This window comes from Cydia amplana, chromosome 12, assembly GCF_948474715.1.
Source record: "Cydia amplana chromosome 12, ilCydAmpl1.1, whole genome shotgun sequence".
In the NCBI taxonomy this organism is placed as follows: Eukaryota; Metazoa; Arthropoda; class Insecta; order Lepidoptera; family Tortricidae; genus Cydia; species Cydia amplana.
Genome location: NC_086080.1, coordinates 11086565 through 11106413, shown reverse-complemented (window position 1 = coordinate 11106413; position 19849 = coordinate 11086565). Strand labels below are relative to the sequence as shown.

General features: G+C 36.0%; 2 protein-coding genes across 7 annotated transcripts in view; both read left to right on the top strand.

Annotated features, from left to right (window-relative positions):
- Positions 1–19849, top strand: part of LOC134652962 (kazrin) — a 115954-nt gene that overhangs the window by 14447 nt on the left and 81658 nt on the right. The window lies entirely within an intron of this gene.
- On the top strand, positions 5686–7578 carry LOC134652606 (uncharacterized). The gene is made up of 2 exons (XM_063507768.1): positions 5686–6499; positions 6835–7578. Exons 1-2 carry the CDS (start codon positions 5732–5734, stop codon positions 7303–7305), a joined length of 1239 nt encoding a protein of 412 aa, XP_063363838.1. The 5' UTR covers positions 5686–5731; the 3' UTR covers positions 7306–7578.

Below are 19849 nucleotides of genomic sequence, written 5' to 3'. Positions count from 1 at the left end.
TTGCTAAATCTTCCACAATTCCATTTAATAGCATTTTATAGCGTTCTACGTAAGAGTTTCATTATTCCTCTCTAATATGATCCTTGGAGATTATTTCAGCCGAGGCTATTGTGCCCGGTGTGGGCGAGCTGATTTTATTTCCTATAATATTGCGGCAAATCGAGCATGCAGCCATTCTCTATTAAAGCTTCTAGCGATGCGGCTCGGCGAGCGAAGCTATATCGTAAATTATGACGGCACCTAATAAAGATATCAGTGCAGTGCTTGCCCTATAAATGGATTTTTTTAATCAGCAGTCATTGCGTGTCCAACCATAATTCCATTTTAATAACTCCAATAAATAAGACCTAGTATTTTGTGTTTTTTTTTTTTAACAAATTGGGTCAAATTCATCGTTTCACTGGAATAAGTTATCTACCTAAATCTCAAAGCTTCTATTAAAAAAAAATCTGAAGAGACGTTTTACCACAACAGATTACTATAAGAATGATATTGTTTGGTGTAGGTATCTTCTCTTAGGACTATTTGAAGGGTTACATTTTGTACTAAAGTTAAGTTTCACTCTAGTCATTGAACTAACCTAGCCAAGAAACTTTGTGCTATTAACACATCAATTAGTCTAACTACAAACATTATGTTGTCCACATGTTAACTACGCACCTATAAAACTTAACAAATTGGATTGGCTAAGTTGGCAATGTCGGCATGGCAACTTTCCGCGATGTTACAGTGAAAGTTAGTTGTGATGATGACAAGGGTAGACCTGGCAGTCACCGGGTACTTAAATGGGATAAAACTTTTGGACGCAACGGGAATACGAGACCGCGTTTGAAAAGCACGTAGCTAACTACTCGAGTTTTATATTGTTACTGTTGCTAATTTATATTACAGGCTAACAGGTTTGTTTTAGTGAATTACTGATTATATCAATATTTTTTTTTAATATGTAGACAAATGATTTAAACTGTATCAACGCGAAATAGGGGCGTGTTGATATAGTTTAAAGAATGTCACTTACGATTTGCTTTTGCCTTGTATGGAAACTATTTCAATCAAATGCTTAGGTAAATCTCCAGAATATACTACCAATTTGTTAGCCAAGTCATGAAATATTATATACTAGATCTTAATCGATTCGCAGCATTTTCAGAAGTATTTGAAAGGCATTTCGTAAGCGACTTTCTAGTGGAATGCCCTAAATAACGGTAATTTCCCTCAGGCATAACATCATCTAAGACTTATTACATATTTTATGACAAAGCCTTCATGCAGACTCATCATGTTCTTCATTAGGTACTTATGCAAAATGCAGTTAAGCTTCAGACGAAGTTAGGTCAATACTGCATATTACTATACTAGCGACCCGCCCCGGCCTCGCACGGGTAGATCCTTAACGAATTATACACCTAAAACTTCCGCAACAATCACTTTATTAATAGGTGAAAACCGCATGGAAATCCATTCAGTAGTTTTTGAGTATATCGTGAACATACAGAAAAAAAAAAAAATAATAAATAAAACGTTTATTCAGAGATCTTGCTTACAAAGACAGAGGCGGCGGGGGCTTTGTTTTATAAGATGTATTGATTGATAGTAAAATCCTTAGTTGTGACTGTCACAAAATTATAAGTAACAAAGTGGTGCACATAACAACTATTCCCTTGAATCTATCCAAATTTAGAGCTTTAATGTAAACGACACCCGCATCAATAGGCGCCGAGTTATTGAAAATAACAAGTCATCTTTGACAATAACATACGTGACTTTCACATATTCTATCGGCTAAGTGACAACCCGATGGATCATCCCCAAAACGAAAAGCTAGGTATAAGGAATATCTATCGGTAGACATAGACTTCGACGATAATTTGTAAGTACCTATATGGGAATTTTCATTTTAACTTGTACTTTAAAGCGCGACTTAAGTCGTGTTACTGTAACGTCTAATCGTTACATTACTGACAAATTGTATGGGATTTGACATTGACCGTCATTTTTGTAACGATTGCTAACCGGCCGTTAATTGTAAAATTGAGAAAAACGGTATATTTTAGAAAAAAAAAACATAAAATAACTATATACAATATAAATCTACAGTTAAACTAAGTTTAAGGGAACCTTGACACGAAATAAGAAGAAGTAAACTAACTAATCATCAAAACAAAACTATTATAAAACTTAAAATAAACGTATTAAATAAAAGATGCTCCCCATGTCGCCTTCATGAGTTCTTTGATTTATATTCACAATTTATTTTCCTTCAGTACTTTATAGCTGTGAAGCAATTATAGCTGGGAAATTAAGTGCAAAGAATTGTTAAATTGTATGAATAATGGGAAAAAGATATTTGTTCACGGATTAAGTAACAGACAGCCACGTGATTACATTTCTCATCATCCCGTCCGAGGTCCGGAACTTTAATATCGCCTTGCCAGTAACACAATTTGAAAAGTGTAAAAATCGAGTGGTGGGTACATCTCATCGGCGCGGTGTCGGCGTCAATACTTTGGCCGCGAGAACCGATTTCCTGTACGTCTAGACGCGTTTCCTCTGCCCTGAAATTAAGTTACATAATCATTCCGTTTTAGGATTGTAAAAAAACTATTTCGAAACCAGATTACTTTAGCCCGACTGCTTTCTCTACATCACTTTCTAACGAAAGCAGAAACTGCAAGGGGTATTCCGATTCAGATAACCGAATATTTAAGAAGGTTAGGTTACATAAGTGCTACATATATAAACCTGAAAAAAAAATACAGCTAAGCACAATTATTTTACTTCAATGCAGTTTTCCTTGCTATCACGTTTTATGAAGGTTTATTCTATTTCCTACTTTCCTTTACAATAACAATGTCGAAATAAAGGCCGACTATCTAAATAATTTAGATATTGAAGAACACGGGCAACGTTTCTGAGTCAAAGTGCCCGCGGGCACGACCCACGTCAACCGCGGCAAACAGACGCCACCTGACGTCAAAGTATGTCGCCGACAGATACATCGGGATGCTCGATTATTTGCACAATAATGGGTATCATGGTGTATTGCTTTGACGTCAAAGACTTGTGTGACTATGAAGTTGCTAATGAAAGGAATACATACCTAGGTAAAATTAATTCAACGTTGCCGTACCTGCGTTGTAATTCTCTTAGTATTACAGAGGCAGATGCAGGCACTGGTTATTGGTCAATAAAACTTTTCACTGACTAAAATAAAATTGTATATGTTAAACGATGGACTTTACGTCTGAAATAGATGCTTTTTTTTAACCTCTACCGCAGCATTGACGATGTTAAAAGTTGCGCGCGATACAGTTGAGTCGCTTGCGGCACTCTAGTCAGACTTGTGTAGTTAGTTACTCTAGTTCGTTGCTAATGGTTAAATAATATTTTAGGGGCAGCGGCAGGATGAGTAAAAGGTACATTTGGCGGGTAAACTTAGACTAATTTATTCCATACTAACTAGTGCTCATATTACATTGTGCTCTCTTAATATCACATTCCTAATCTACGGCGATACAGGTATTAGCTTAACTGGATAGCCCATGCGCTAACTTTTGTGTACCTAGTTATCAACTTATCATCACGCGCTTAGAACATTTTGCTGACCGGCATAATTCACATTCAAGTTTATTCTCCAAAAGAAATCTGAAATTCTTTTAGTAGTAAGCATCTAAGAAAATGATACTATAATAAAGCTATCTTGGCATAATAACGTAACTCGTAACTACGAGTACATACCTACCTACCTAGTACATATCATCGTAGACATCTAATAAATTTAATTGAGGCAGGTTAAATGCATCAAATAGAACCAATTTGCCTTTGTGATATTGCATCATATCTTACCCAAACAATCATGACGCTTCAATAGCACATGTTCCAATATTAGATTCGACATCCGCAAGGACCACGACAATGCAGACAAAGCATCACCGAATGCATTAAGCGGAATACAATGAATACGGGAATGCACGCCCTGCGACCAACAACTTCCTCGGATTCGTATCACGCCTAATGTGCAATTGCAAAAGAAACTTTGTTCCTGGCACATAAAGTTCACAATTCAAAACTACGCTGGGCAGAGATATGAGAAGTAGTAAAGTAGACGTGCGAAGCACAGGACGCTCTGACCGTCCACGGCGCGCACTTGACAAAAGGTATTGTGCCAGGCCTAGTTTATCTCATATTTGTTCGGACAGGACTCGTTCCGCGCTGATAACGTCCAAGACGTGCTATTCATCGTGTGAAGTGTCAAGTTACTGATAAAATTGTACATGTCTCACCTTGTCTACCTGACACTGGAACTGGAACCCCCGGTACACGTAGCTGTTTGGGTTTATCCGCGGGCTTGAGGTCATTTTGTATCTATCTACAATCTAACAACTTAAAACTTTAACCATAGTCACTAATTAGCTGCAAAAACACTATTTATAGGTACTACTTACATTTGTTTTTTTAATTCAGTTAGAATTGAGTTATGCTACAAAAGTAAAATATAAATACAGTAGAGTCCGATTAGTACGACTTCGCATATAACAACCAACCGCTTATAGCGACGTAAGTATAAGCACTTGTTTGGTTTTAGTATGAGCTACTATGAAAGTACAACCGTTTATTACGACTCCGCTTATAACGACCGACCGCTTTTAACGACGGAAATTGACACAAAATCCGTCCGTCAAGTCCGGTTACAACGACGAGCGACGTAATTTTTACAATTAAATTGTTGGTAAGAAGCTTACTCCGTCACGCGCACCCAACTCCTCTCCCTCCTTTGCCTATACGCAGCAAGGTGAAAAACTGTGACTTTTCGTAATCTTGCAAACTAAATAAAACCCAATTCGCATTATTCAATTGAACTTAAACTTCACATACATAATGATGTAAGTTGGGTGACAATGCAATATTTTGGTACCTTGGAGCTGGAGGTGGCCATAGGAACTGTTTGATAAAACAACACATCCTAATTGAGTTTGGGTTTGTAAGAATTGTCTCAATTGAGTATAGGTTGCCTGTTGAAACAAAAGTAAACAGTCCGCGATAAAGGCTTGAGTAAAATTTAAATGTTTGACAAAAAGCTTAATTATTTTTTAATTGTCGATATTGTCACCTTGATTAGATCCCTAAAAATTACGACTTTTTATTTTACGGGATTCGAGTAATTTGCGGATGATGAGTGAGTACGCGAACCTACAAAAGTGGCTTCTTCTAAACACACAAGTCTCTGCATTTAAGACAAAGTGTTGTAATACTAACGTAAATGAATATTTTAATTAAAATGTTTTTTTTTTCGTTGATTGTCGCATAAGTATTAATAAATACAAACATGTCATTATTTTGATTAAAAAATAAAATAAAATTGGCAGTTCGTTTAGTGCAACGTCCGGTTAGTACGACGTAATATCAGCGGTCCCTTGGGCGTCGTTATAACCGGACTCTACTGTACTTGGTATATTTGGGTTCGGACATTTTTATATCTTTTTAAAATCCATCTACGGTTCTTAATCTCGCATAGTAGGTACCTACCTACTTCTTAGATAGTTGGTTGGAAGCAAAAATCTTTTACGCAATATCATAGTATAAGTGCTTGTTTTAAGTGGTGTCAATGCAGATAAGTAAGATAAATTGTACTGATAACGTCAGTCTCATGTTGTAACGATTGATGATCTGTATTTAAGATACATGGATAGTAGAAAAGATTATTTTGTGTAGTAATAACGTACCTCGTAAAATGCCACGAAAGGTTTCACGATTTCACTGGGAACTGGCGGAAATAATACAGAAAACAGCGAAGATAATTGACATTCATGACATCGAGTACGTTATACAATACGGGTGTGAAGACGTCGATACTTTCTTTAGTAATACTTATCTAGTTGACATCAGTGGCAAAAGAAATGGATCAAAAATAAAGAAGAAGATTTTAATAAAGTGTCATTTAGATCTAAATCAGCGCGCGAATTTTAGAGAACTTTACAAGAGAGGTCACGTGTTTTATAACACAATAGTTCCCAAGTTGCTTGAGATTCAAAGAACGTTTAAAGTGATTGAAGGATTGAAAATAAAGTTTCCGAATTGTATCTACAGCAGTGAAGAATATAACAAAGAAGTGATGGTTTTATCACAGATGCAGGATACGTATAATATACACAACAGATTTCTTTCGATTAGCATCGATCAAGCTAAATTGACTCTGAAAAATATGGCTAAACTACATGCCCTGTCTTTCGTATGGGAAACGTATTATTCGGAAGAATTTGATGAGATTAAGACTATATTGAGCAAAAATGTGCAGTATTCAGACCTTGTTAAACTACCAAACTCTATGAAATATTGTTATGATACTTCAGTCAACGTAGTGTTGAATTCATCGTATAAAGAAAAATTAACGGCGCTTGATGGACATTTATTGGCTATTTTGAAAACACCCCCACCACTTCAGTACAGTACTATTTGTCACGGGGACTGTTGGATTAATAACATAATTTTCAAAAATAAGGTAATATTTTATTAGCTCCTTAAAGGAATGCGTGGATTTCAAAATCAACCTGTATGTATTAAATATATTAAAAACGGGTCACTCACGTATTTTAAGTCGAAAAACGCTCGACATGTTTCACTTCGTACCGAGAAGTGTCATCAGCTTGCGTTTACGGTGACGGACCGGCGCAGACTGCGGGCCGCAGCTCTCCGCGCCCGATGACTCGGCGCAGGCGCCGGTGGCGGCAGGGGGGGGCGAGAAACTACCCGTTTTTAATATATTTAATATGTCTTTGTCTCACGGAAGTTTTGAAACCTGTATGTACTAAAATTGGTTTGTATGTTTGGTCACAGGCGACGAGACCGGTAGAAGTGATGTTCGTCGACTATCAGCTGAGCCGGTACGCGTCTCCGGTGTCGGATATATCATACTTCCTCTACATGTCGACGGAGCGGGAGTTGCTCTCTCAACATTACGAAACCCTTATCAATGTTTATTATGGAACGCTAGCAGGAGTTCTTCGGGAATGTAATCTTAAAATAGAACAAGTCTACCCAGAAACAATATTTAGACAACATCTTACGGAATACTCAGTTTTAGGTTTAATAGAGGCCTTAGTCTCGATGAAAATTATAACAGCGGACAATGATGATGCAATGAAAATGACGGAAATGAGATACAAACAGCCCGATGTTGAACATGCTGGCATAGCTGAACATAAGTTAAATAACCAGAATCTATTTATTGAAAGGGTTAACGCGATAGTGAACTCGTTTTTCCAAATGGATTACTCATTAACCCCAGTGATTAATTTAGACAAGTGATTGTGAATAAATTTTCTAAAGAACCTAGATTCGTCAAAATAAAAGCATTTTAATAAAAAAAATGTCGGGAATAGTCAACAATCTTGAAAAGGAATTAATTCTTTGTCGCTGTGCAGTTAACTGTCCGGAACAAAGGTTTTTGCCGGGGCGGAGAGTCGCCGGACGCGAATCTTTGTTGTCCGGAAATAATGGTGGTGAGAGCAGATGGTAATATTTAACAGAAGTTGCTGAAGAAAAATCATAGTCTTCTGTGATTGAAAGCATTTAAATAAATATTATTTAAAAACGCCTACTGGACTATACATTTTATAGTCCAGTAGGCGTTTTTAACGTCTCTTCTGCGTCAATCCATATTCGGTAAGACTTTATTACGATACTGATTGTCATAAACGACATAATTTAATATAAATGTAAAAATGACACCGAAGTTTGTATCATAGGCCCATAACTCAGATTTAACATTCTATCCTAACTAACTCGGAGATATCGTATTATACAAAATTTGTTGAGAAGCAATCCGGATCAATCATAATATGTAAATGTTAATGAAGATGATTTATGATTGATTCGGTTTCCATTAATTCCAGCTGCTGGTTGATTCACTTGTTCAAAATTTAATTTGTTAGGTGTATCTGATTGTACCTACAGTACAAATGGAGAAAGTAAATTAATATTGTTGCCAGGGATTGCGGAGTTTAATTGGAAATAATGGGTATATATTTCTTAAAGTTGGTGATATTAAATTTTACTGTGTTCTATTAAACAAAATGCGAAGTTTAAATTATTTTTGGGTGTGAAATGAAACTAATTCTCGCAGGTATCTGCCGTGGATACTTTGATAAACATATATCATAAAGGTCACATGAAATCCAATAGCTGGGAATATTTACGTCCTTTTAAACTTTAATGTTGGATCGTTTGAGCTACAAGTTGAATGAATGTTGTGGTCGAACTCCACCGAACTATCCGATGGCTTTGCGGTTTTTCATCACGATTTTAACTTATGGCTTTAGGCGAAATAATTACTTTTAGGTACGTTCAGTTAGTTAATAAAAGTTTAATAATGGAAGTATTTTAATCACCAAAAAATATTTAAAAAACAACACTTCCGTTCTCATTAATACAGTAGGAGGCACATCTTAAATATCGATCCTGTTTGTATTGTATGATCAAAGGTCCAACACAATATGGAGATGAGGAATCTCATCTTAGATTTGTGAAACTTGTTCATGTATATCTTAATTAAATGTTAATTTTGCTTATCTAAGATATATCCAAGTTTACATTTACATGCTATAAGTACATACAAGTGACCCTCCCGTACTTTCATTATTTGTCTGCATCATGATTAATTATGTTGTAGCTTTTAAAAAATCCAACATGTCGATAAGAAACGGTTGTGAGGGTAATGGATGCATCTAGTTTTATGGAATAGTCTTTGCCAAACTAGGTCAATACATGCAAATTGCCACATATACAGCAAGTGCTCGTAAAATAAGCGTTTGTCTTTATGTTTCAGGCACAAGAATAGATAAACTTTTCTCGTCAGGTATTACCGGAATTTACATTTTTATAAGCAGTCTGTGGTGAATAAGTTGGGAAATATAGCTTCAACAGGCGTTTGCTCTATGCGAGTGACTGAAGACTTTTTACTTTACTAAGTATTATATATACTAGATCGTATTATCGCCTTTAAAAGTTAGGTAAAAGATAACCTATAGGTTAATTAAACTATAGCCACCATAAAGTATGTATTTCCGTACCCGTATCAATATCGATGTAGGGCCAGGTAAATACAACACTCCACACAAACAACGCAATTTACTCCAACGTGCCACTACCAATATAGATATCACGTTCAAATGGAAATAGAATATACATATCGAATGCTGCAGGCGTATTACGGTAGAGTTTATTGTCGTGAATAAAGCTACTTGTGTGTAAAGAAACGGAAATTTTATCGATAGCGATAAACGCGATCAGAATAGAGGTTCTTCTATTTTACTAACGTTTTATTATCTTGAAATGTTTGTATGTTTATTGTGTACACTTTTTTTTATTATTTTTTTACCATTCTCTCTCATCTGAATCATCGCAGAAGTTATACGTATTTTCATCAAAAGCATTTATAAATACAAATAACGCCAAAAAATGAGTAAAACTAAATAACTTAACAAATAAAATATTACCACCCACTCTGATTATCCCCCGGACCAAATGTGCCAAAAATACTAGCGGCATTACTCCGCTGAATGACCAGTAATATCTGTTGAATAACGCCTGATTCTAAGTAGAAAATAATCTTTTTTATTTGTCGAACTTTTCAGTAAAGGTCGTACAATTTTCACTAGACTTATATCAACCGGGATCACGAACAAGACCCGTGAACAAGATGCATGTAGGTAACTGCGTCGATATATCGGGAGCTCGAAAACAATACAACAGGTAGTAACGGTTCATATCCCGGTCGATATAAACCTAATGAAACTAACCGCGAATCATTCAAAACTGTTGCGGTACAATTTTCTATAAAAAAGCGGTTATGTAAAGTTTCCTATTTGTTTCCACTTATTATTTCAGTCTTGTTGTATGTCTATGTAGGTGTAGCTATACTAGTATAGTTAAACCCTTTCATGTGGCCATAAACTACAGGGCTCCAGTCACGCCGCACCCGTGTCAATACAGACGGTTACGCATGGGGAAAACAGGTAAATAAACCGGTATAAACAAAGTTTGCCTGTTATTTAAATTAGAACCAATGTCCTTTGGTAACACTCCTGAAAGGAATGTTCTGCTAGTAAAAAGGTATTTGAATAAAAAACCTTAAAGTGATATGAACTGAGCTTGATATTTCAAAGAATGGCCGCTTCGACTTTAATACTCCAATGTGAAAGTTTTTATTGATAATTACTCTAAGTAATGGAAAAGTTTGTGATTATATATTCGATGAGTTGAAAATAATATATTTACTTACTTTTCATCACACACATATACCGTTTCTCCACGACATCAAGCATATCAGTGTCCCTATTCTGACTTCATACTAGCTACTATGTAAGCCGTATTAGTTAAACCAACCTGAAATAATTCGCTTTAGGTACTTTACAATGCTCTAAAGAAGGTATTACTTACTCGATCGCGACGAACTCGGGTTGTTCTGTGAGCCGTGAAATTAAATAAGTATGTAAGCCCTTTCGCAGACGTATATACAAGGCGATAGGCTGTTTAATTACAAAGCTAGGCCCGCTTGTTGCGTGTAGGGTTACCTCAGACCATAGACTAGGAATCCTCTAGACGGAGTTTAGAGCAATTATTTCATGAAACCGATGCTGCCAAAAATACGGGGGTGCGGGGGGACGAGGTGAGCGAATCCCTTGCCGTGATTGGTCCGTTCAAAGGCACAGACCAATCACGGCACGGGATTCTGACACTTTGACTCGAAGATGGAGTAAAACTACCGTATATAGTGGCAGAGGGGGTAGCGTTACTATGCTCAGTCTAGAGGATGTCTTGTCTGTGCCTCAGACAAACAGATGTATGGCTGAAATTATCGTTTATCCTTGTGGAAAGACATAAGCCACTCTCGTAAGTATCAGTTCAGTTGCCGGACCCACTCACGAGAAATTTGTATTCACATATGTTTAATTCTATGCTTAACACTGCGATTATAAAAAAAAAAAACAAAACTATTGTATTCCTAATGAGCGGCTGAGATTTTGTATTCATTTATTCTAAATGTATTCTTGATGTAGCCCTATCATATCAGGAAAAATCTTCAGGCATGGTTACCTTAGTTGTAGGTAAATATGTACCTAATCCTTTTCATTTTATAACGGTGCATTAACTTTCCCGGGTCTGAGTAGGCTGTATCTCATCCTTGAGGTCGTTTACATACGCGTGCTAATTATAGTTAACGCCATCAGAACGAGGGGTAATAGACCAGTCAATGAGGATGTTAGGGTTATAATATTCGCGAAAATATATTCGCCAGTACATATTTATCAAACGCAAATGTTAATCAAAAGTCATTTTACTAAATATTTGGATTATTGCAGTAAAGTGAATCGAAAGCATTTACAGGTACCTACTCCAGTCACCTGAAATACAATGAAATGTCTTCAAAACAGCCCTTTAAAAAAAGGCGAATCTGCTCCTACTCATATCAACTTCGAGTGATTGATAGCGCATCCTCTTGAGACGAGAACAGCTAAACTTCCTGGACGGGATCGCAAATTATCTCATTTTATATGAACAAAGAAATGTAAAAATACTTCTGATTTAGCAAAAAATGTAACATAACTGGGTTTCTAATCTTACTGCGGATTTAGAATCACGTATTGAACAAAAAGGAAGAATACCGCCTTAGTTTTCCGCTCATAGTGAACTGCTGAAGCTAACATTTTCCTAAAAAAGGTATCGTTATGTAATGTCAACGAGGGAGCGCAAAAACGGCGGTATTCGATCATAAATCCTGAAATCCTTTGTAACATCGGGAAAATAAGTTTGCGTTCTAAAACAATCTCTCCGTGCACACGGAAGGAAAAATATTATGTAACATATGTTCACACGTACCGCTTTCCGTAAGCTGGCTAAGTGTCGCGACGTTTAAGTTTAACCCTTTTAGTTGGGTAACAAAAGGGCTGTAAACAACGCCGCTCCCCGCCTCGCACTCAGCTTTTATTGCATAATGTTAATTTCAGAGAAAATAATTTTGCAATTGACGTGACAACTTTGCGAATATTGCGCATATTTGTTTACGGAAAACGGAAAGTTGGCGAAATACTTCACGGACTTCGTTCACGCACACTGTTCTTTGTTCGGCAAATTGGTTTTACTTTTGGTTTCTCTTCCATTGAATGTTCGCACATAATTAAACAAAAAAGCTAAACATTATGGTTTCGTTTCCCGCCCAAAATGTATTTGGAATTTATTTTTGCTCGTATTTTCCGGTATCTTGAATGTTTTTAAGCATTAATATAATATGACGTTAATACATTTTAAAAGCATTCTTTGGTGCGGTAATCTTTTTACAGAGGGACTCGCTTATCCAAACTCGGGTCTCGTATTAGTCAATTTACTCCCCTCGCACATTTTGTCTTAAATTAAGGAATATACTGCGTTTATTCTCTGTGGCCGAGGAAAATATAAAATGGGTAAACGTGGAGGAGTGTGTAAAGTCCGGGAAGCGCAGTGTCGGGGTGAAATCTAATTTTTCCTCCTCTAATGCCTGCCCCGCCTCCCTCAAGGTTGAGTGAGCGCGAAAATTGTAACCTCACAACCGACGATGAGATGGATTTTCCACGTTGAGCTAGAGTGAACACACACCTCGGCGGTATTTATTAGGTAGCCTTATAATTTTCCTCTTTAAACTTTAGACTGGGTTTGAACTTAGTCGTAATTATGATGAAATACGAGTAAAACATAAGTAATTCTGTGTTTAAAAATACTCATTTTTCGAATTTAAACTGTTGTGAGACATACTAACATTGAATAATTTTACATGTCGCGCGAGTGACTTAAAACCGTAAAATTATTCAATACTCATTTTTATCTGTCAGGTGCTTAGAAGTAGGTAGGTGTATTATGTATGTACTTATCAAGCCTTTTTGTCATTTTCCGTTTTAGGATTCGTTTCTGTTTTAAGTTGGTCGCTACGAGAATTCTCAAGCCATGCATGAGAAAGGACAAATAGAAATGATTTATATGAGAACACCTATTCCCATCTGTGCCTGGCGGGGACAAATGGCAACACCCTTTGATTAGTGTAGGAGTTCCCGTTCATCACTTTTTTAAAGAAGATATTTACTTCTAAAAGAACAAATATAGGTACATATATCTGATAGGTACGACACGAAACTATTTTCCCCGTCCTAATGACAAATAAGAGTGCAAGTAGAGCGTGTATTGAGGGGTCAAAGGGCACGTCCAATCATTGATTTCCCCATCCCATTTGGCCCGACGTGCCTAACGGTAAATAATTAGTTGCTCTACTATGTGTGTACAGTATCGCTAGGCACAGACTAATTGTGATTATGCTATCTCTCCACTATACTACATTATTATCTTTAATGTTACCGCCACCATACCGCTATAGGTAAGTACCGTAAAACGGGGTGAGTAGGTTTCGCGGGGAGAGGTGGGTTATGAATGGGGAGAGAAGGTTTGAGAGGGGGTGAGAAGGGATTTTAAGGCCACTGCTACAAAAATAATGTATTCCAATTTAAAATGGAGCTATAGATTAACGCATAATAAAAAAAAATCGATCCAACAATCTTCCAAAATCACCTTTGAACCCCTCTCAACAGTCTCAACTCAAATACGAGGCACTACGGGGTGAGGTGGGTTTTCCTCTTTATCGTCAAAGTTATGAAATGGAACTACCCAAAATAAAATAAAAACTAAAATACAAACGTCCGGAACACTATCCAGTTTTCATATATAAAAATAAAATGTTATCGAGGTTTGAATTTCAGTTTTGACCCTACTCACCCCATTTTACGGCACTAGGCTATTTTACCTTCGATATTAAATATACATTCCAAAGGAACTCTGTTTCCTCTTCACGCACACGCCGCTAAAGTGTTTCAGATGAAATTAGGTATGAAGAAGAAGGACGTGTGTAGGATAGTTATTATCAGGAAAATCATAATTCGCACCTTTAACAGCACGGTGCGTGTTAGTTTTTTCTATTAGGTGATTTTTTAAATTAATTACATTATAGTTTTCTGCTTTTAGGAACTTTTCAGTGGGGACAGTGGGGTAAAAGGTGAGTCCTCAATTTTAAATAGGAAATAAGTTAGTTATTTTAATTATTAATTAAATAACCAATTTATCGTAATAAAGCAAAAAAAAACAGGAAAAAAAATATATGCAGATATATGAGATCAAAGTGTCGGGCTTACTTCCATATGAAAAAAAAATAAAAAAAAATAACTTATAGATTACTTACTTTTTCCCCTAATAATCGGATGATTATTTAGCAACTCGAACAGTCACCCATTTACACATTGAACATTGATTATAGTTTTTCTTTCCGTCCGTATGACATTTTTATTTCAATCCAAATATATTATGACAAATTAACCAAGCCTATTGCATAATTAACACCCGATTCAGGTCGAGTATGTTGACCGAATTCAATTTGTGGTCTCCTTGAATTTATTCAGTATAATTATTTTTCCATTAAGCGGCTTCCGTTGCGGTAATTAACTAGTGGCTTATGAAAATGTTGAAAAGTAATCCCTTAGTCTTGATGAATTAAGTTAAATCGTTGAATACAAATTTATTTTCTTACATTTATTTATACTGATTTTTTTATAAAGCTTTTCTCTCAACCTTAAGTTTTTGGATTACAAAAAAAATCTTTTTACAACATCTACATCCTGTCACATGAAGAACTTTATAACGATTTCAGAAAAATGGAAGTTCGTTGAATAATTTTACGGTTTAGACTCACTTGTTTTAAGTCACTCGCGCGACATGATTCGGAGAGCCTATGTCTCCTTTCTCAAGCACTAACAGTGCGAGCAGCGTTCACAACGGCTTTAAAACAAGTGAGTCTAAACCGTAAAATTATTCAATGTTAGTCTCACAACAGTTTAAATTCGAAATGGAAGATCGCCTAAATAATGTTACATTCTTGTTATTATTCTTTCATTTGTGTTCAAGAAGACCCGTCCTCATCAAGACAACCTCCTCCTTGTACTGTGTAGGGGCCCGATTCGGATTTTGTAATAGACATCTATTAGACATCGCCAAGATACGATAACGATATCTTTAAGATCTAACCTGTCAAATTTGACATTTCCGCGATTCTGGAGATACTCTTGAACGATTTCCACAAGATATTACTTAGAGATCTAATTCACATCTAATAGATATCTAACATGATCTATTGTAAAAGTAAAATCTAAACTATAACGTATCTAGAATGGATCTAGTACGTGTCGTCTCTTGTGAATATCTTGAAGTTCGAATAGGGCAGTAGGTCGGAGTAAGTAATAGGAGTGGAGGTGTAGGTAGTTACAGTACCTACGACCTAGTTTATTGATGAAGTTTCGAAAGGATGCATCTGTTCTAATCAATCTAATAATACTTAAAACTTTTGGGAATTGATCAATAGTTTGGTTATATAACTAATAATTAATTATTGTACCTAAACTTGACAGTATACTGGTAGTTATGATATTTCACAGTGTGGGTTTAGTGTTAATCGTAATTAAAGTTAAAGTTGTTGCCCTTAAACGGTCTAGATTAAAAAAATACACGATTCAAGGCTCATGTATACTTATTTGAGCTAATAATTAGCGGAATGGTGGAAATAATGAGATATCAGTTAAAAAAAAGAAAAACCGATTTCAAAAAGGATAAAATATAATACCTCCCCTCCCCCTCCCCATCCTTCCTTTAATATGCGCCAGCAAAAGGCAAACTTTTAAAAGCGTCAACACACTGTCGTAGCGAATGAACATTTGGCTTGGCACCGACTTCCAATATTTCCATTGCTGGCACATATAAAAGGGTGGAGGGTTAGAGGGAGGGGAGATATTTTATTTTATCCTTTTTAAGTCGTTTTTTTACATACAGACCGTATTGTTTTGTATGTATGGATTCGGTTTTTAAAGCCATTACCTACACGTGAAAATTAATGGACTTCGCCCTGCGAAAGCCATATCAAAACAAAATAGTTTTAATCTAGATATAAAATTGAATACCTATTTTTTACTCCGACTAAGTCTACCGCGAACATAAAACGAATATACGTTTATAATAACATACGTCTATACAGACATGTTCGTTAGATAAATTGATCTAGGCAGGTACTTTCGACACGCGATAGACCCGCACGAAGTCAAGTGTACTGTGATCGATGGTTGTTAGGGACATGCCTAGGCTGCCGTGCCAAAAAGGCTTATAAATATAGTTCGCTGTACCGCTCTTGTGTTTATTTTAGTTCAGAGTCACTTCGTACGTTTACCACCCATTATATTTTAGTGCAATCGATGTCCATGAAACGAATGGAATACGAGTACCTATGTACAAATATTGCGGTTGGAATGACTGCTGGAAAAGTAAGACGACTACAGATGTAGTGATTATTATTTTCCATCGTTTTTTTAAGGAAACGTACGAACGTGTCTTGCTATTTCAGTCAGTCTCGGTACAAAAAATACTGAGGTTGACTGAAGTAGCATGACAAAATACGAAAGTTTCCGAGAAAATACGACGGCAAACAATTATGCACTACATCCCGATTGAGAATCTTTTCTAGTTCATTGCTATGTTCCGAATAGTCATAATTATAAAATATGCCACATTTACAGTCATGAAAATAAATAGTTCGTATTTATTTGAACAAAACAAACATATATAATTCAATTGATATATTATTAAGAGGCGGATTGTAGTCGGAATAAATACTTACTCAAATGCCTAATTCGAATCGCATACAGGGTCATACTCAAAACTAAGAGTTAATAGTATATCTTACAAGGCAGAATGTAGTTATTCTTGAGCCGTAGTTGCGTAAGACAATCCTTCAAGCGTATTCCGACGTAATTACAATTTAATCATGTTCTGCTGCAAACATCTAATCTGTGCACAAATCACAGGATGCAAGTTTAATTTCCCTCCACTTCGAAGAGTAAAATTGTGAGTATAATATGAATAATTACAAGGGATGTTTTAGAAACTCGCAAAATGATACCCGGCGGCAGTTTCGAAGAGACTCCAATTAAATGTCTGTGATACGTTTGCATGTCGTAATTTCATTTTGAGTTTACAGCTGGTTACGGCGGTCAAAAGAAAGGAAATTGGCAACGCGAGTTTTTTTTAATAAGTAAGAGGATAGTCCTATATATTTGACTAATTCTATTCTAAATCTCAAAATGTATCTAAGTATTTCTAATTTTTTTCTGCTTAGCAAGTTATGTAATGGATGTACCTTATGTAACATATGTTAGAAAAGACCTTAACAATAAAATCGTGTTTAGATATTAATAGTGAGCAGCTTTTTGCGTCGATTGTACTAGCCTCTGTTTATATGAACTACATAATTATATGTTTTTTCCTATTTTTGTTACAAATTGATTAAGGTAAAACAAAATCAGCTCACGGATTGAATGCCAATTTGTTAGATCGTTCAACTTGATGCCTGACGAATAGCATGAAGTTTCGTAGAGCTATTAATAGATAACAGATTAGGCCCCGTAAAACTAACTGGGGACATGTTTCGAAGTCTGCATTCAATCAATCATCGGCAGGTGCCTTACCTGCGCCACTCCGTATGATTGATCGAAAAACACTGTATAATAGTCTAAAAGTCGTATATACATTCATTTCTTACATCGCTTAGGTTTCTTCGGTAAGTAGGTACATCCTATCGTATCGAATGATGTCGATATAATGTTTATTTTTTAAATATTTCTCCGACTAAGTCAAGTTTTGCCCACGCAATCATATGTTTACAAAAAAAGTTTCACACGCAATATGTCGGATTTGATGTTAACATATTACAGTTGGCTTACCGGCCATTAAAATGTGCGATTGAATATTCTTGAAAGGGTCGAGTAAATATGAATGGAGAATTCCAAATCCAATTCACCTATTATAGGAGGTTAGCTCGGTCTCTGACTATTGAATGTAGACGACTGGGCTACTTTTAACTGGGGTGGGTAATAACGAGCTTGGGAACAAAGCAACACAATAGAAAGAAGATTTTTTGTTTAGAATTTGTAGTGGGTTTTGCGAGGATGTTTGTACCTACGATTACGCAATAAAAAATGATACGGAGAAAACCCTTGTTAAAGTATGTAGTAGTCAGAAGAATGGAAGAAAATTGAAGCACGTCTATCCTCGTCAAAAACATAACGGTATAGTTAGAAAGAGTTTCTAATTTTACAAGCTTTTATTTACTTTTACCTGACCGTTGTCTGTTTGTCGGTCTGTAATCAAATCTTGCAAGTTAAATTAGATCCACTTCCCGGTTTCCGATTGAGCTGAAATTTTGCATGCATGTATAAATCGGATGACAATGCAATATTATGGTACCATCGAGCTGATCTGATGATGGAGACAGGAGGTGGCCATAGGAACTTTGTGATGAAACAACGCAACCTAATTGTTTTAGGGGTTTTTAGAATTGCCTCGATGAGTATTAGTTGTCTGTCGTAAGAAAAGTACAGTTAGCGATAAAAGCTTGTACCAAAAATGAAATTTTTGCCAAAAACTTATTTACTGCATCATTTTATAGAGCGCAGTGTCACGACACGACTCGTTTACGAGGTAATAAGGCCGCCTTAGCCGTCTTGCCTTGTTAGCCCGGCATTTTCTTATTTTAAACTGCCATTGCGCAGGCCGCTATTCATGGTGTAATTAGGGCTGAGTGCTTCCTTAAATAAACTCCTATGTTATGCGAAATAAATACAGATTCATTTTTAAATCCACCCCTTTGTCATATTAAATCACAACACGTCAAATAAATGCCCAACAATTATAATTCAACATTCGGTCCAAGCGTAAATGTACTTACCTACCTAATTTTCCCTCAATAAAAGAGAAATTCTGTTACCGAACTGGATTCTGAAATTAAATTCAATGCTCTGTTCGTTTTCCCTGCGGTTATAATTTAATGTGAGAACAAGAAAGAAAGAAAGAAATCCATAAAATCCAATGGGAAAATTCCACAACTCGATGAGGCTTTCACAATTTATATTAGCATCTTAAGCGACGCTCCTACTGCCTATAAGCGTTATTGCATTTGTGAATAAAATTTAGTGTAATTAAGTGCAAATAATCTTGCTACTTTTTAGGCTTTAGTACCTCGTATTGAATTTTCGTATTTCTCTTATCAAGTTATCATTACATTGACACCGACATAAAACTTCTAGATCAGTCAAATCTTACAATAAAAAAACATTGCGTGATGTAGTTCTATATTTTTATGTATGTTATTTGGAGTTCTTGGAGGAATGTGAAACTATGTTTTGCAAGCAAAAAAAAGGTGTGCTCCCTTCGTAATTTGCAAAAAACTGCAAAAATTTCGGACTTTTTTCAGTTAAATAATAAATATTAGTTTTATAATAAAAGTGCAAAAACTGAAAATAGTCCGAAATTTTTGCAGTTTTTTGCAAATTACGAAGGGAGCTCAACTTTTTTTTTGCTTGCAAAACATAGTTTCACATTCCTCCAAGGACTCCAAACAATATACACAAAAATATAGAACTACATCACGCAATGTTTTTTTAGGAGATTTTTTTGTAAGATTTGACTGATCTAAATAAAAAGCTTTATGAGACACGTGCGTGAAAACAAACATGAAAATTATAAACCACTTGTTTTCACGATTCGTGGATACTTCATTTGCGTTGTTTTATACCGGTAATGTTACGCAAAGAAAATTACCAAACGACGTCGCGCGAATACAATTTTACGCGGTCGTAAAATTTGCGAGTTGATGGAGGGATGGAGTACCTACATCAAACTTGTCAAACATGCCGGTCGCGTAGATTTAATAGGGAATGTGATAATGAAAGATGGCGGCGGC

Bases quoted from the DNA above. Each gene is read 5' to 3' on its own strand.
- LOC134652606 (XM_063507768.1), top strand. From the start codon at position 5,732: ATGCCACGAAAGGTTTCACGATTTCACTGGGAACTGGCGGAAATAATA. The intron at 6,500-6,834 runs GTAATATTTTAT...GTTTGGTCACAG, and splicing joins ACATAATTTTCAAAAATAAG to GCGACGAGACCGGTAGAAGT.